The 19,367-nt window shown below is 43.5% G+C and overlaps 1 protein-coding gene across 3 annotated transcripts in view; it reads left to right on the top strand.

The window, feature by feature from the left end:
- The window catches only part of PKP4 (plakophilin 4), a 176,828-nt gene that overhangs the window by 87,555 nt on the left and 69,906 nt on the right, over positions 1–19,367 (top strand). For all 3 annotated transcript variants that reach the window (XM_075284453.1, XM_075284452.1, XM_075284454.1), the window contains exon 3: positions 6,174–6,286. In XM_075284453.1, the coding sequence (XP_075140554.1) occupies positions 6,174–6,286 (113 nt within the window). The remainder of the gene's footprint in view (positions 1–6,173; positions 6,287–19,367) is intronic.

The following is a 19,367-nucleotide window of genomic DNA, read 5'->3' as shown; positions in this document are numbered from 1 at the left end:
TATTTTTGCATCTTTCCTTTAATAATCCATTTTATTTTCATTTTTTTTATATTTCGATAGGAATTTACATCTCGGTTCCTGATTATTATAATGTGATTCTATCTGTTCATTTACAGAAAATAATGTCAGGCCCGTGTTCTGTAAATTTGTATTAGCATAATAAGGTGAATGCGGTCGGCATTATAATCTGCGCTGAGCCGTCACATGACTTGTCAAGGTCGTATAGAATATATAATAAGTCGCTCTTTTAAGTGGTAATTCGGTATTCCAGGCACGACTAGATAGACATGTTATCTGTGCCTGGTTATTTACCAACATGGTTCATGATCGCCTTTCAAGCCTATAAACGGTTTAAAGGATTACTATACTTTCCCATAGTCCTGAATGACAAGTCTGATTAGGTACTTAGGGATATATGCATGTTACTGTATCACAAACATATGATGTTTCATGAAAAGTTGCACTATGTCCGGGGTCTTGCTGGGCAGTCTGTTCTATGACTGTATACACCTTCATACTTGATGTCCTATCAATGCTGTGAATAATCACATTATGGCTGCAGCACATTTTGCATTTCTCTCTGAAGCAGGAGGCGTGTACAATAAGGAGCAGTCTGTCCTCTCCCCTATCCATTAGCGGTACTGCCATTCTGCCAGGAGTAACTGTATATCAAACAAATGGCTAAGTAACCATATTATAGGAGATTCAGGTATACTGGACCATAAATACAGGGATAATACAAGCCAAATCCATGCAGCCAAGCAAATAAAACACAGGGAATAAAACAATCTATGAGCACAGTCAGAAAAGCTGCTGAAGTCTGTGAATAATACCCCATCTCTAACTACACAACAGCCAAGAGAAGAACATAGAAGACTTTGCTTATAGTGAGATGTGCAGAATCTTCACTCTTTTGCACAGAATTTTGTCTCTGAATTTTGATCTTATCAATGCTGTGAATAATCGCATTATGGTTGCAGCACATTTTCAGTTTCTCTCCGAAGCAGGGGGCATATACAATAAGGAGCTGTCTGTCCTCTTCCCTATCCATTAGTGATGCTGTTCTTCCATTCTGCCAGGAGTAACTGTATATGAAACAAATGGCTAAGAAATGAAGATTCAGATACACTGGATCATAAATACAGGGCTAAGACAGGCCAAATCCATGCAGCCAAGCAAATAAAACACAGGGAATAAAACAATCTATGAGCACAGTCAGCAAAGCTGCTGTGTTCTGTGAATAATATCCCATTTGTAACTACACAAGCCTCCAAGAGAAGACCATAGAAGACTTTGCTTATAGTGAGATGTGCAGAATCTTCAGTCCTTTGCACAGAATTTTTTCTGTTTTTTGTGCCTGATATATTATTTGGTCTCTGTACTGTCAGGAGAGCAGCAAGGGGATGTGATTGGGGATTAGGGGTCTGAATCACGCCCCATTGTCTAACACCACTCAACTGACAGGTCTAAATAACACATCAGGCACCAAAGCTTACATCATTGATTGCTCAGGAATGGTGGGGGCTAGAGAGAAAATTCCAACTGTGCCGGAATCGGTGGAGTAGAGTCTGTTAAATGACACAAAGAGCTGGGCTTGTCAGCTGGTGGAGAAAGGTCCTCTTTAAGGGGGCAGTCACATGGAGTAAAGTGGCGCTGATTCTCCCACGATAACTCATGGCAGAATCAGTGCTGATAAGACTCCCATTGACTTTAATGTGTTCCGCGCAGAAATTGGAACCCATTAAATTCAATGGGAGTCTTTTTTTATCAGCACTGGTTCTGCCGCGAGTTGTTATGGCAGAATCAGCGCCACTTCCGTGTGAATGCCCCCTAAGTTAGAATTTTGCATTTATTGTGAAGCTGATGATCACTTTCATGGTCTATTTGTTATATATTCACATTAAAAATTAGTGTTAATACAGACTATAAAGTGTTTCATCATAGTAGGCAATGTCTACAGGCCGTTCCCATCCTCCCGTTTGCGGCAGAGACCTGATCTTATCTAGTCCCGTGTGATCCTTGCCCAGAATTGTCACACGCCTGTAGGAGAGCCCTTATCACACATCAATATTCAATACAAGCCTTGACTTATACCAAGTGCTGCTGACATTGTGTCATCTCATGAATACGTCTTGGAAATAATGAAGTCACTCGCCTCCCCCGTGGTTCTGAATGGTGGATACAAATATTCATAATGACAGGGTTGAAAATTCAATCTGCATTTGTCTAACCCTTTGCTGATGATAGGAATAGCCCTCATCTACCCAGATATCCTCTACTTCATAGAAATCTTCTATTTAGCTGCCCGGTGTTGTCACTAGAATGGCACCAGATAAATGACAAGTATATACTGTATGTGCCGACATATCACCTGGAGTATACGCCAACACTAACGGAGCCTGCTGCTTTACGGGCTACACGAATACAAGGATATAATAACACTACCCATTAGCTAATCTAAGAAAAATATATATTGTTCATCAATCTCCTAGGAGCCTGGCGAAGAATTGAGTCCTGCGGGGGTTAATTAGAACTCGTACAAATTACTATGAGGGATATTGAGTTGCAACAAGATCTGAATTCTGAGACTGGAGAATTGGGCATGAAGGTTTGGTAGGCTATCAAAAAGAAGAGCGTTGTATGGCAGGTAATGAGAATACAGGATCAGACTACAGGGATTGTGTTTGTAGTCTGTTATCATGGAGACGTACGTTTGCGTAAGAAGCAGAGACACAAAATGTATAGGACGCCGTTTGCAAAGCTTCTTGATACATTGAACCAATAGTGGTAGCGGTATTGTCTGTAGCGTATGCACATGACGCTGCAAAAAAAATGCTAATTAGTCTCTACTGTCAAGTGGGCGGTCCTGGGCTATAGCAGACTGCACTCATTGCTCAGGAAAGGTGAGGGCTAGAGAAAAAGTTCTAACTGTGCCAGAATCAGTGGAGTGAAGCCTATCGAAGGAGGCAAAAATTTGGAGGTTAGGAAAGGTCCCTTTAAGAAATTGTAAGTGGAGACTTAGTGGAAACTAAGGATCAGCTGAGGAGCGTCTCCTACACTGCCAGTTTTGAAACATGAAAAATTGGAGTCTTATCTGCAACTCTATGAGAATTTTCTGTAGTTAAGAAAAAAGTTGTGCAATTTTTTTTTTTTTATTTCCTTCTTAGTCATATGAGAGTGACTATGAAATTAAATACCCATGTGATTTATTTATTTATTTTATTTCACATTCCTTATAACCATGAGCCCTACTCAACTATATCCACTAGATATTAATAGTACAATACAGCAATATCTTACCCCTTATATACAGTATATAGGCGACCTGTAAATAATTTAGCTTTGACCATGTTGAATGGCCGTGACATCCTGGAGTCACCAGCGAACTTTAATGTGTATTGAACTGCTGCACTACACGTCAAAAGATATATAAATATTAGATTTTTTTCTTGAGTACTGTCATATTTACCATATTCGTAAAGAGAATGTGTCTCCAGAAAATTACCTATTTTTTTATTTTATTTTTTTAAAAACAGGTTTTCTTGTAAAGTATATCTTTTAAAAATGTTTCATCCTTTAAAAAATCTACAATTTTCACTCTGGCCACTAAGTCCAAGAATAGAATGACACTTGCCCATTAGGTAGGCATTTTCTTTGCAGCAGTCACCTCATTTACATCAGTTGGGATAACATTTCTGAGCAGTGGCGTGACTAGCAATGCAAGGGCCCCGGTAGACGTCAAAGACCCTGACCAACCCCCCCTATTCCTGAGCACACTATTATTTCCCATAGTGGCCCCTGCATGCGCTGTTATGCCCCATAGTGGCCCCTACACATACTATTATGCCCCACTGTGGACACCCATGAACAATCATTATACAATGGGGGGTTTTCAGACCGGAGACTGAGAGGGGATACCAACAGAAAAAACAGTGTTACTTACCTCTCCCTGGCTCCACTGCACTCCTTGGTGGTGTCAGCCATCTTTAGTGACGTCCCGGATGTCACATGACCCGGGACGTCCGACTGTCACCAGGCCCCTAATATCCCGGGCCCTGTAGCAGCTGCGACCCCGGTAGTTACGCCCCTGTTACTGAGCCATCATTACATCACTACTGGCAGTAGATGATGTCACAGCTTAACTCTTTCCCCTCCCTACTCAGAACATGTCTAGAAACCTCTCCCATAGATCTCAATGAGTCGGCTCCAGACTATTGCTGCTTATGGCTGTGACTGTGCTGTAAAGCAGGTCACTAAATGCTGTAAGCACGGCAGAGAAGCTCAGGCAAGATGGCCGCCCCCATAATCATGTACAGGGAAATAAAAACAGATTAGAAAAAAGTGATAGGTTTCACTGTCTGGTTAAAATTAAAAAAAATTGCCGGCACCTTCCCTTTAATGTGGCTGTTCCCTTTGGTTTCTGGCGGCAGATGATTGGGATAATGTATTGCTCTCTGTATTGTTCAGGATTACGGTACGGCTCTGGATTTCTGCTATCTCCGCCAACCAGCGGGTTGTACATGAATGACTCCATGACAGTAGTGGGAGGAGATCTGGCTGATCTATATTATATATATGCAAATGTTCCCTCATATAAGGGAGGGGGGGATGGATTGTATATGTACAAGGAGGAATAATTCAGACCCCATCCCACACACTCACTCTCACTTTTTCTCGACGTTACTCCGCAGAGGTCGTAATAAATGGCGGGGCGATTAGGTTAATGCAGGATAAATATGTATTGTCCGCTCAGCGCTGCGGGGCCGAGTGTACAAATGAATGATCGTGCCTGAGAATATAATACACACACTGCATTAACCATACACGTCTTTACTTTAGCACAGGCCGCAAGGACGTTGTTTATCTTTATAATTGGATTCTTATTTTAATAGGTTTTTATTAAAGGGATTGTCCATTGTTCTGCAAATAAAGCTTTATCATTGTATAATAAAATCTGCTACTTTTTGCGAAACACACTCAATATTTGTAAGGTGTCTCCTTACTGTAGGTGAATGTCTAAAAACCTGTCCTGTCTGTCTCCGTACAGACTAGGGGTTCAGTGACTCGCAGCAATGCCCCATATTCGTTTTGTAGATTGTAGTTAATGTACCTGGTGTCGTCTGTTTGGAGTCATTGCTCTGCACACCTGCTTAGTACAGTCCCCCAATTTTATCCAGATTCTCAGACTACCCCCTGCATGGTGCGCTGTAGTAGTCTGACACCTCCCCCTGCTGCTGGTGGTCATATGGCCTTCAGGGGGTGGACACAGACAGGAGGCACACAATGATTATGTCATCAGTTTTGCACCTTGCAAGAGCAGGGCGGAATAGGAGCAACTACTACAACAGCCTGTGCATAAGATAGCGGGAAAAATTGGTGGCCATCTTAGATGAAAGCAGAGGGGGTTGGGCATTGGCGATAGCATGGCACCGTAACCCAATAGGAGGCCACCAGGGATGTTTACGTTTTTATATAAAATTGGGGGAGTGGGGGGTTAGATCCGCAAACAGAATACCGAACACAAATGTGAACCAGGAAAGATAAGACTACACACTGTTATCTGTAGTCTGTTACGATGGAGACACATAAGTCTGCAAAGGAGCTGAGGGGAGAAAACTTTTTTTTTTTTTTTTTTTTTTTTTGCATCAAGTTATAGAATAATTTGTGAATTTGTACATATTCTTTAATATTCAAGACTTAGTCCCCACTACATATATTTTTTCTCTAAATGGCAGAACTCTGTTTATCGCCCCTGTATTTACACGGTTTAACCCGCCGCCAAAGCTTAAACCCTTTAGTTTTGTTAATAGAATTCCTCATTTCTCTGCTTGGTATCTCCGCCATCCCTAAATTCCACCGCGTGCAGTGTCATGAATTTTTGTCCACGGATTAACTGGTAGGCTCTTACATTAAAGAGGAAACTCCGTGCTGGTGAATTGCAGATAAAGGTCAATAATAATCCATGAAACGTTCCGTCTGCAGCGATCTGACAGGACGGGCTCCCTTATATAACTGATAATAAATGTGTTCTGTGAGCAGTTTTGCAGGCAGATGGGTTGTGGCCCCTCGCTAGCAGCGGAGCGTTGATGATTTCTTCCCCTTGGTCGTCTTTGCATGATTCTGTGTATTTGCAGATCACCTGAGGCTTCTTTCTCATTTTCTTGAAATTCCAGGAGCTGCAATTTGAACGTCTCACCAGAGAGCTCGAGGTGGAAAGACAAATTGTCGCCAATCAGCTAGAAAGATGCAGGCTGGGAGCCGAGTCGCCAAGCATCGCCAGCGTAAGGTACGGATTTTAATGACTCTGTTTGCTCCCATACTGTGAGACGACCATTTCCACGAGCCAGCCACTGCGCATAATTTATTTCACTGTTTACTCGCTTATTGGGAGTCTTTATCGGCTAATAAAGGAGATGTCTCCGAATAAACATGACTTTCCATCACCCCAATCTAATTGTGCCTCATTTCTTTGCATGTTACTGTAGAATCAAGGTAAGTGACTTATGGCCCCTTGGCATTGGAAGATAACAAGGCTCGGCAATGCCTTCTGGGTTTATTGAACATTGGGTCAATTTATTGGCCTGATGTTTTTGGTAACATTGTAGATACCACTTTGTTCCAGAATTATTCCCTCTTCATATACCAAGGAGTATAGGCTACACTTTAGAGGCCACCCCAAATGGTATCCTTTACTGGAGTCCATACTACAATGTCCTCTCCTCATTTTGGACCTATGGGCCACCTGGAGGCGATGGAGATGTTTTATAGATTCACTTCCAAACTTTAGTTTGTGAACCCTGCAATGTGTAGCCTAGACTTGGCTTAAGGCTTGTAAATACAGATCAGATATCAGCCATATTATCTAGGACAAACATTGAGCCGGGCCCAGGCTCCCAGTATAATAGTCATCTATGACGCTAGTAGTCCCTGCCTCTGTGTAGCCAGCCTCAAGGTAGGTGCTGATACAAAATGTCAGCTGGTTACAGACTTCTGTCTTAGGGTCTTCGATCCAATATTTTTCCCCACCTCATTACAGCCTAATAATGTGTCCCGAAATAGACCTGTCTAGTGGGGCTGAGCTCTCGTTCCTCTCACCATATTGCAGTATTACGTTTCTTGAAGTAATTTGCTAGACTGGAGTCTTGTATTATCCGTCTAATCTCCGGTGAATCCTTCCCATAGCCATGGTGGGTCATTCAGTCACATTGAAGCAGCTGACTGCGGAGAGGAGACATCACAGAGCGCTTCATGGCACTTCATCAAAATCCATCTTCTATGTACATAAATCTGAATAAATCGCCCTCATTATTGCCTATAAAAGAAAGCCTCATTGAAATGATAATCCCCCGTGCCCATGGACACGCAGTGCGTGGGAGTGGAGCAGACACTTGCAGTAAAGCCGGGGATGGTACGACCATGCACATTGTGAAATAAACCCTGTATACTCCCGTATGTCTCCCGATCGCTTATCATAGCTCAGCAATTCTTCATGACGGCCCCTGGTATAATATTTACTGCCCTGTCCGCTTCGCATCACTTACCATCTGGTAAGTCCAGAATTTCAGCAAATATTAATTGCAAGAATTCCGGCTGAAGCTTGTGGAGACCTCTCGTGTTTGATGTCCAAAATACCCCCCCCCCCCCCCCCCCCCCCTACAGTATTCTATAGGGGCCTGGCCTCCTCTGACTCTGCTCTATTTCCCCTTCAATTCGTGGCTTCTTCAAATAGTATTTTGTCATGATCAGAGATGAACTGGTCTCTCGAGCAACAGTCTTAGGCTGGTCTTACACGGCCATAATGTAAGTCGGCAATTGAGGGTTTTCAATTGCGGACACATTATATTCAATGCGGCCTCTTACACCACTGGATATTTTATCCGTGGTGCGGCCAGGCCATTTATAGGACATGTCCGTAATGGCCGTGAACTGCAGCACTCCACGGACTCGCCCATAGAACTCTATGGGTGAGTGCAGCAGTTCATGGGCGTCTGCGGTGTCTATGTTTCTGATCAGAAACTTGTGGACAGTAAAATCATTACGGCCGTTTAAGACCAGCCTAAGGTTAGCCATACACACAGTGCACGGTTATGCTGCATTTCAGTTTTATATCACCTTCATTTTTGATTGGTTTCCTCCATAGACGAGCCGCCAATGAACTAATACTATACACCTTAGCAGAAAAGATCTGCTTTATTTCCAGAAATAGCGCCACTCTTGTCCACAGGATGTATCTGGTATTGCTTCTCAAGTTCTTTAACCTGAATGCAGATGAATTGCCATATCAGACACAACCAATAAACAAGAGGGGTGCTGTGTCTAAAATGAAACCTTTCTACCCAGAATACCATTGTGTTAAAGGAGTTTTCGGACCACCCAGCTGCTTTATCATTCTGACACCTGGATCCTACACCGATCAGCTGATCTCACTGCAGCCTGGTGTCAGGTAGGTGGATAGGTCATCCGTATAGAAACTGACCAGTGAGCCAGAAAACCCCATTAATTTTAATGCTTGGGGAAGGTTGCACCTCTTTTAAGAGGCGTGAACCTTGTCACACTTGGTGTACCCTTTGCCAGTTCAGGGACTGATGTTGAAAAGGAAAACTAAAATTTAACTTGTAAATTTTTAGAAATTGGTATTCAAGGAACTTGACTGCGTTCTGTACTTCCCCTTTAAATCTTTGAGGAAGTTACCAGAACATTTATTGTGTGGGTTTGGAGGTTACATAAAGTTCACAATGTAAGCGTGTCAGCTGACTGTCCATGCTGTGCATGGCCCGGGGCCAGAATTTCTGTCTGCGCCTTGTTTATGCCTCGTCTTTTCCTTCTTTTTCTCTTCTTACACTCTTTATGCTTCTTATGGCTTTCCTAGTTGTTGATGAATCTTGAACATCCCGTACCAGGCACCTCGGCGCGCCAGCTGTTAGGTGCGGTCACAGAAGATCCATCACTGGTCAGCGCTCGGGGCCTGCAGGACTACTGTTATTTTTATTATTCTAGTCCTGCCATTTACGGACTCACAACGCATGAGACGCCATTGTTCGTTACCTCTGCTCATTACCATTCCACTCGCACGCATTTCTGCCACAAGTCAATTTTCGGCCAGGATGTCAAATATCCAAATAGCAATGTTGCCCATCAGCTGGAATTAAAAATGCATGTCTTAATCTGCGGAAGGAGCAGCTCACGCTTAAGGTGTTTGCTCCAGCCGTGTCCGCTTCTTGCGGGAGGATTGGAGTTTACTGGAGCATTCTGTTAATACCGTGTCAGCAGAGCAGCATGCAGGGCGTCCGTCTTCATGGTGAACTCTTTAAGAATTTTAATGTCCTTAAAATAACCTGAGAGAAAGTTCCTGAGTCCAAAGTCAGGTCTTCGCTATGTCTGCAGGTTGAGCTGCCAAGCAAATATACTTATGAGGTGCCCGGGAACCTGTATGGGATATAAGCACACTCTGATGGGTATTACCTGTATACACTCAGCAAAAGCTGTGAATAGTTAGGTTGAACCAAGCCCAGGTAGCGCAAATAATACACCTGGAATAACTGGTATATAACGGATTATACGCTTATCCCTGGGACAGTGCATAACTTAAAGGGATTTTCTGAGATCAAAATATTGCTGGACTATAGTTAGGATGGAACTCTGCATTCCCGTCCATCTGCTGTTTAAAGGGATGGTGACACTCAATCAAGCACAATGGCCTTATTAATTTACATTGGTCCGCGGTGCTCCCCAAACACAGTATAGTTATGGGATTGCTAGGCAAGCAATTGCCCGATCTGTATTGGAGTTGCGACTTGAGCTGCAGGAAACAAGGTCGACTATTAGCAAGTAAACTCTACCAATACTGGACTTAGCAGCTTGCAACCATTAACCCCATGCTACACCAAGGGAGTGTGGAACTGCTCAAACATGACCAAGGATGAATCTGAGTCCAAGCAGTAGCCAAATCAGAAACAGTGTAGTAATCTGGGAGAGCAAAGCAAATGTCAGTAACCATCAGATCAGCAATGTCAGGGACAGGTACAAGGTGCAACCACAATATGCCCAGCGGCAAAACAGTTTCTGGCAAAAGACTAGTCCTAAAGCCAAGTTTAAAGGCCCAGTAGCCAACGAGTCACCACTGTCTTGATGATGTCCATCATTGTTCAGGAGAGCTGTGGACACCCAGATTCACCAAAGGGGTTGTTTTACCCTTGAAACCAACCTGTTGTATACACCGTACAGTACATGCATGTACATAATGCAGCCAATCGCTGTCCTACAGTGGTTTTATACTGTACATATAAGTATCACCACAATTTTACAGTCAGTCTTATTGCCTTTAATGGTTCCCCGTCCCTCCACACCACTACATGTTCAAAGGCTCAGTTGGAAATTTCCCTTTAAGAAAGTACAACTCCTGTGAGAGTGCATTTATATATAGAGCAGATCTGGAGCACCTTTTAAGTTATGCCTGCAAATTCATGGAACAATTCATAGTATACTCTTCACCCTCCCATCCCCCAAGGGTCACAAACTTTGCCATTGCTGATCCCCAGGCTGCTACACTTGGAGTGGTTTCCGTTACTAGTGCCACACAGAAAAGCAGGAGCTCCCAATATGCAGTATCAGGTCAGTAGACTGGAATTGTAGTCAGGCAGGGTAAAGGGCAGGTGGAGTCTGGTTGTAGGTAGTGACCAGGCAGAGGTCAGGACAGGTAGAGTTGTAACCACATAAACTAATGTGCCTTATTGCTAAAATTTAGGACATGTTCACATTAGCTGTTGTCTGTTAGAGAGAACCTGCAGCCTTTAGTAGTGCGATGGCCAGGAACAGAACGCCTCATACCCACAGAAGTAATTCACCGTCTTATTACAATCTGATTAAAACCTCAATCCAAATAGAAATCCTGAAGCTCCTGTCATTATTGTGTAAGTGATCTATTCGCAGATTATTAGTATCACCAGGCAGCGAATCTCTGATCACAGCGATCACATGGAGCACCATCGTGCAGGTTATAATCTGCCGTAATGCGTTCTGCTCCCGCTACTGATAATTAGCACTGCCTGGTGATACAAGTAGCGGTGGCGGCGGCGGGTTTGTGCTGCCACACAAGTATAATCATGTAAACAGAATTAAAGAGAAAAATACTGCTCATCTGCAGAGCGTACGGCTCACGAACAAGTATTTTCCTTCCTCTGTTTAATAACTGCGTGGGTGGCTCAGAGATGGGAAGGTTTCATCAGTTGTGGTTCAGAGCGAGACATGGCGCACACATCACTTCTCGCAATCTTTACTGTTGTGACTCTTCAGTAATAACATGTATATAGGGACAGATGGAGGGCGCTACAGACTGATCGTGATAGTCATTTAAACTGCACCTGTCTCGTTTCTTCTATAAATGCAACTTTGATCAGAAGAGGTTCTATGTCTCATTATGGAGACGCCATCGAGAGGTTTACAGGGAAATGCAGACTCTGGAAATGATCAAGAACCACCGCAGTCACCAAAGACTCCATCTAGTGTAAAACAATAGTGACCTCATTTGCAATATTGACAAGGTGCTGTCCATTGGTCTTTCCTAGGCTATTGCAACTTGGAACCACCTTCAACATACCATGGCCCACACACTGACAATCTGTGGCATGTACGCACTAGAAAATGGAAGTATATGGAGATGGTGTGGAGATACCAATGTAGGGTAGATCGTATCACAAAGTTCCCCGGGCGCAATCTGGCAGTAAGGGCTAATTCACCCAGAGTTTGGCTTGTACATATTCCGTCGCGGCTGCCTCGATGGGTTGCTGTTGCAGTGCACTGGCATCCCGCTACGGCATTCCGCTCTGGTTTAGGCCCAAATGAATGGACCGGAGCTGCAGCAAGATAGTGAAGCTCACTTCTTTTTTCCGCTACTAGCTAGCAGAAAAAAGAAGCCAGCAGCTCCCATTGAAGTCAATGGGAGCCATTTTTGGCGGCGGATTCCGCGTCAAAATCCGCTGCCAACTTCCCCCGTGTGAACTATCCCTTAGTGTTCAGCTCCCTCCAGCACCACCACAAGGCAAACTTCTACACCTGGACCCTGCACCGATTAGCTGATTGTATACATGGTATATGGCCAGAAGCAGCTCTGCTTCTACTCAAGTGTATGGGACAGCAGTTCTTGGGCTCTACCACTACAGTGTATGTAGAAAACCCCTGTAAGCATTGCCCAAACAACTAGTACTCACACAGCTTCACACAAATGAGAGATGAGCTGTCTGCGATGGGTGTCTCTCTCTTTTGGAGATGATGTTCTGGCAGGTTCTTATTCCCAGATCATATCACTAGGTTTGAAGTAATCCAGGCATTGATCTATAGGAAGTTCCTTCTGAAAGGTGATGCTAGAGCACATTCCCCCCTTCCCCTAGATTTATTACAAACCATACGTGCTCCGCAAACTCTTCCTGTACAGATCGGTTACCTTTTGGTGTGCAGTCTCCCACGTCCCCAGGCATATTCCACTGTCTCCTCCATGTTACAGAGCACATACACTGATACACATCATACCTTTGTTATATATACAAGGTGTAACCACAGGGAAATACGGACCCTGGGCAAAGCAGTCTCTGGCAAATCACTAGTCCTAAAGCCAAGTTTAAATCCCCAGGACATGCAGGACTTTTCTTTCCACGTTTTTCGAGCGGATTGGGTGGGAACCCAGTGGACCCCATTATAGTCTATGGGCTTAGTGGAACGGATTAGGTTAAGTTGCAATAATTTTATCGAAGTGTATTCCCTGAATTGATCAATATGCAAAAATAAATGACAATATAAGAAATAAAGCAACATAAATTGGTCTTATCGGAGCTGCAGCGCCGGTGACGTGTCGCCCTCCTCCAGGAGCTGTGTGTTGGAGTCTGCTGTAATAAAAGGACTTTTATGGGTTTGTAACGATAAGGGGACTTGAAAGAAAAATGACTATCCCGGACGTCCACAGCCGGAGTACATAATGAATTGTGTTTTTTTAAATAACAATGACATTTGCAAATAACCTTTTCTATGTGATGAATATATAAGTAGGACGTCTCACGGACACGATTTATCTGCATTGACGGTCCATGTAATACGTGATTATTCCCATGCAGAGAACATTTTATTCTATCTTATTTTATTCTATTTTGATGCATTTGGGCAGTTCTCTGGTATAAAAATCTGCTTCGGATAACCATAGTAGGAAATATAAAGCTGATACAGAAGGTTCTTATGATGGGGACTCTTTCTGTTAACGCAGGTGTCCAGTTTGGACAACTTAATGGTATCTAAAGATACGCCTTATGACTCCAGCCTTTCTTCACCATCCTATGTTATGTTCTCACTTTTCAAACAGTAGAACCTGAGACTGTGATAGAAAGCATTGCACATAATGTATTGTAGTTCTAGTTCACACCTGCGCCTGATCCTCCAGTGAGTCATGATAGAGAGCTAATGGAAAAAGTCAGCTCTTTCAAGTGATGACTGTCTGAGAACTCAGGTACCCATTGATCTCCGAGCACTGCTATTGATTTCATAGCGCCCCCCCCCCCCCCCATGATTGATCAGTGGGGGTCCAATCCATTACACCCCCACCAATCGATAAAAAAACAGCCATGTCAATTAAAAGAAAATTTAAAAAATGCAGAAGCAAAAAGCTGATTATAAAGGACCAGACTGGGTTAGTCATTAAGGAGTTAACGTTTGCGATGCTGCACCATGTGGCCCCACTGATGAGATACCGTAAATAGATCATAAACTTATACACTGCCCTTGGAGCCAGAAACCCCCTTTAGGCTAAAACCTCACCTTACGGAAACGCAGGGTTTTTTTTGTTGCAGATTTTTTTGAGCCAAAGCCAGAAGTAGATTGAGCAGAAGGTAGATGTATAAGGACTTCCTATATCTGTCCAATTCCTTCTGTAGCCATTCTTGGATTTGGTTAGGAAAAAAAACGGGAAAAAAAAAAGTTGCATTTCCTCAACATGGGACCTTAGCCTGAAGCCCCACGTTGCAGATATTGTTGCGTTTTTTTAAAGCCAAAGTCAAGTGTGGCTACAAAAGGCATAGGAAATATATGGGAAGCTGCTTATACTTCTACCTTCTCTTGTACCCAGGTATACTGTTCTTGAATATGTTTGGTTTTCTTGTTTCTTTTTGTTGTTGTCCTGTTTTATTTTCCTTTTCTCCCGTCTCCCTCCCCTTTGGGGTTTCCCTCTTCTTCCCTTTCCCGAGCTTCTGTCTTCCTTTATCATCTATGTTTTACCGCGGTTCCTGTTATCTAAGCTTTGTGTGTATAACCGATTTTCTGGTCTTACTTTATTTGATTATTTGTTTGGCGTCTTCACACCCAGTTTGCGTTTTGTTGCATTGACCTTGTATGCAATACTTTAATATTCGGAACTTTGCGGATTTTTCTTTTGTTTGTTACTGTTTTATATATTGAAAATTTCCCTTTCCTCAATAAAAATCAAATTCAAAATAAATATACTTCTACCGTCTGCTAAATCCACTCCTGGATTTGTCTTAAAAAAAAAAAAAAAAAACTGTTGCAAAATCTGCACCTAGAAAAGCTGCGTTTCCACAACGTGAGGCCTAAGCCTTAAAGACTAAAGCCGGCCGTTCAAGGTATCTTCATGGTCAATCATTGGCTTGCATTGCTGATGCTGGGTTCACACTAGCGTTCGGGTCTCCGCTTTCAGGTTCCGTATTCTGCATACAGAAGACGGAAACCTGTCATGCCAAGTCCGGGCAGGAAACGGAAACCTGAAAGCGGTGACCCCGGGCGCAGATGTGAAGGAGCCCTGACAAATAGTCTGTGTGCGGCAACTTAAAAGAATCCTATCTTTTAAACACAATTTTTTCTCCCTAACATGTCGGAATAGCCTTGAAAAAGGCTATTCGTCTCCTACCTTTCCTTTTCTTCTCCGTGCTGCCGTTCTCCTGCAATCCCGTTTTTTTATCAGTATGTAAATGAGCTCTCTCGCTGCACTGGGGGCGGGCCCCAGCACTCAAACAGCACTGGGGACATCCCCAATGCTGCCAGAGAGCTCTCCAGCGCCGCCTCCATCATCTTCTGTGACGAGGTCTTCACCGCGTCTTGTTACTTCTAGGCCTAAGGCAAGCTGACTGCACATGCCCACAGCCACAAGAAAAATGGCCGTTTCCACAGTATTGTAAGCGCCCATTTTCTCGTGGCTGGCGGGCATGCGCAGTCGGCTTGCCCGAGGCCTAGAAGTAAGAAGACGCGGTGAAGACCTCGTCGCAGAAGAAGATGGAGGTGACGCTGGAGAGCTCTCCGGCAGCATTAGGGACACCCCCAGTGCTATGAGAGAGCTCATTTGCATACCAAGAAAAACCGGGATTGCAGGTGAATGGCGGCGCAGAGAAGAAAAGGAAAGGTAGGAGACTAATAGCCTTTCTTAAGGCTATTCCGAGATGTTAGGGAGAAAAAATTGTGTTTAAAACATAGGATCCCTTTAAAATTTCTTATCCCAGCCTGACTTCTGCAAGGAGATCCAGGATGCCAAAAGGAATTTAAAATTTTCAGATTCAAGGAATTTTTATTCTCTTCCTGCTGTAGTTTTGGGAAACTTCCTCTGATATTTAAAGATATTTTAGGTAAGTTCTTGCACTTGTCTGGTATGACTGATCCATATGCATGTCCTACGTATTGGCTGAATGTTCCTGCCTACAGTGAATCTATAAAGTAATATAGGAGTAATTCACACTTTCTTGTGCCCAGAAAACCATAAATATCTGCCTGTAAACACAGCCCGACGTTTGTAGAGCAGCCGCTAATGTAGCCTGCAGGAACGAAAACAAAGTCAATAGTGATAACTCAATAAATGGCAGGTGAAGCCTTTCAGATAGAATTTCTGCAGCTACTAATCCCACCGTCACTGCAGGCTCCATCCGGCCCGGCACAGCGTAATGGAAAACAAGAGCCGCAGTGGTGACGAGCGCCATCGTTGACAAGTTCTAAACCCTTCCTGGGGCAAACACTCCGACATTTCATTTAGAAACCCATATCTAGGTATCTGAGCGTCGACAAGTAGAATCTATCTTTTGGCCTACAAGTGATCGAAACCGATGAAATAAAAGTTAATCTGCCGACCATTGGCCTTCAAGAACAAAAGAACTTGACTATGTAAAAGTTCAAGAATCGTAAAAAAATAATTAGAATTCATCAAGTGATCCCTAATTATGTATTTTTTTGCAGTATGGTTTTATAAGGGGACGTTCATGCTTGCGCCCGGTGTCCGCCCTTTGCCATTCCGCCGGGTTTCCGTCCTCGTCCGCCCTGTGAAACTGGAAAGGAGACGGCTTCCTGGCGGTCAGTTTTAAACCCCGGTAACCCTTGGTGTCCACCTGCATCCTCTTCATGGGGAAACCGTTTTTTTTGGCCAGACACGAAGTTGGACATTTAGGATCATCAATATCTTCGGGGAACCCCTTTTAAGGGCTCGTTCACACGTGGGCAAAGGGGCAGATTTTGACAGCGGATTTCGCTTCAAAATCCGCCCCTTTACAATGGTGGTCTATGCAGACCGCCGGGCTTCTTTTTTACACTAGCGGCGGGCTGCTACTAGCAGAGAAAAGAAGCGACATGCCCTTTCTTCAGGCGGAAGCCGCGGCACGCTGGACCGCGGCAACACCCTCCTATGTCGGCTCATTCATTTGAGCCGAAATAGGAGGGGAAAGCCGCGGCAGGCGGGTTTTGACCAGAGAGGGACGCGGCTCGGCGCGGCTCTCTCTGTGTCAAAACCCGTGCGGACGGTTCACATGTGAACTGACCCTAAGTAGCATACGTGCTTGGCCATGTAGTAATATGGGGAAAGTGGAATTCACAATATAAGTCAAACTTGCTCTTTGGTAGCCTGGTAGTTTTCTCAAATCCAGACTGATACATATTCACATTATTTTTATTTAATTTTTTTTATTTATTCTCAGGCTTTTAGGGATTTTTTTAAAAAAAAAAAAAAAATTTTAAGCCCCTAAGTGTCGTTAAAAAATGTTCCCACTCAAGCAGTAAACCTAGATCAAGCAACACTGGCGGATTTCTTCTTCCCAGATTACTACCTGCAGTCCCTGCCTGGCCCAGACCTGAGCGATGCTCTGCAGATACTTAATAATCCTTATATTGCGTGTTGCGGCAGTCTTTGTCTATTATCTTTTGATCGGCGGCCATGGCAGCAGATTGTCCTGTTTATAGCCGGATATTCCATTACCATGTACTTATCTATCTGTGTAAGCAAAGCGTATGAAATTCACAGCAACAAATGGTTTTACAAACCCGACCACAGCGCGAGCGGCCAATCCGTTCATCACAAGCAGAATTAGCTCCGTTACGCTCCATTATTTATAATGCGGCAAATTTGACTGTCATTTTCCTGTTGGCTTCATTGGCCGCCATACAGAGAGCGACATTGTCTGAGGACGGTTTAACTTCATTAACCGCCTTTAATGGCCTCCATTCACTTTGTTAAGGAATCGTCCCGGCTCGGCTATCCAGTCTGGGTTTGCAATCGCGATCCCGGGCGTAGATAAGCGTTACTTTGTATATTTTGCATTTGATGTTTCGATGGATGTGCGAGAACACAAGACACGGTTTGGGAAGGATTGTATTATGGATTCATGAATGTACCCAGTGTCTGAAGTGCTTAAAACTTACAGATCATCACAATTTTGCATTTAATCTCATTTACATCGGCGCACAGCCCTTGGCGATCTACAATAGCTTTGTTCTATCTTCATAGTAATTTTCATGCGGTTTATGTATATTTTTTCCGGTGTTTCAGTGAAATAACATTTTCTTCTTTGCATTTCCAGCATATTTGCATTACTGAAAACCGTAGTCTATGCCGATCATATAATATGTATACTTTACCTTTTGTAAGGGTAACCTGCTCACTATCAGGTATTCATCATGTGTATTGGGCAATATTTCATAGTAGGACAGTAGTACAATGTCAGAAATCTCAGTTTAGCTGCTCTTGTGTTAAGGTAACTGTGCCGACCTGTAAAGCTTCCAGTCTTCAGAGATCTCCTATGTTGATCCAGTTTGCAGCTGAGGAGGGATATTTAAACCCTCTTCCTTCTCATCCAGGTGCCTGCTATTTGCATGTTTTTAGTGAAGCTTCCATATCCTGATTGTTTGGACTGGACTGATCTATCTCAACCTTTGGCTTGTTACTAGAAATCCATTTGTCTCCTGACTTTGGCTCTGACTTTACCTCTCAGACTGATTTTTGGCTTTGATGCATTCACTCTTCTAATTTATCCTCCTGGTTCTTATCTGCCTTGTGGGTTCTGGTTTGACTTCAGATTGTGGAGTGTGTGTTTCTTATACCAGTTTTTCTGGTGATAACTTGGACCCCAAATTCAGCACAAGTCTATCTGGCTTTGCCGCTGGTGAAGGCATTTCAGTGTTTTGGATCTCTCAGCTCTGTTTCAGGTTTAAGCAGCTATTTTTTACTTTTGTCAGCCATTTCCTACAATTTCTGATATTTGCTCCAGAGACACTACCATAGCATACATACTGTAAAGTGGGCGGTCCCTCACGATCTACTCCAGATGAGTACCACCCATCTGAACTTGGAACTCAGTTGGAGCAGATAGTGAGCATATCAGGCACCAAATCTAATCGCACTGATTTCTCAGAAATAGCGGGGGCTAGTGAAAAAAGCTTCCAGAATCAGTGGAAGGGTTATTAATTGCTGCAAAGAGTTGGAATCGGGGGGTGGGGGGTTGGACGGGGGTGGTGGTGAAAGGTCATCTTTAAGGATGCCGTTACACAGTAAATTCTGTTGTGTGGTTGGATATTTTTGCACTTGATTGACTTTCTTAAGAAATCCTGTAAGTTTCTAAAACAAAATTTTGTAAGATTTCTCCAAGATTAGTCTCATTCCCTGCTGATCCCTTAAATTAAGTTTAGCTTTTTAGCAGAGGGGGGGAGGCTCCTTCTGCAGCCAGTTACCGTACGAGGTTTGCTAAAGGGGGACCTGATATCCTGGTTACAGATAGGAAGAAAAATTTCTATATAGTTCTTAGTAGAGATGAGCGAGTACTATTTGAAACGGGAGTTTCGAATAGCACGCACCCATAGGAATGAATGGAAGCGGCCAGCACGCAGACTTTGCCGGCGGCCGGACGCTTACCCTTCCTGCGTGCCGGCTGCATCCATTCATTCCTATGGGTGCGTGCTATTCTAAACTCCCGTTTCCAATAGTACTCTCTCATCTCTAATTCTTAGTTTTGAATGCATGAAGCGAAAGATTGTAATTATTTTTATATTGTTTTCCAATTTTGTCGTATTTCAATAGACTGCGAGATCACCCCGAGTGCACCTCGTGCATTGAGATATTTGTCCACTTGCAA

This window comes from Leptodactylus fuscus, chromosome 8, assembly GCF_031893055.1.
Source record: "Leptodactylus fuscus isolate aLepFus1 chromosome 8, aLepFus1.hap2, whole genome shotgun sequence".
In the NCBI taxonomy this organism is placed as follows: Eukaryota; Metazoa; Chordata; class Amphibia; order Anura; family Leptodactylidae; genus Leptodactylus; species Leptodactylus fuscus.
Note: the sequence above shows the minus strand (reverse complement) of the source record. Positions and strands in the feature narration are given on the sequence as shown.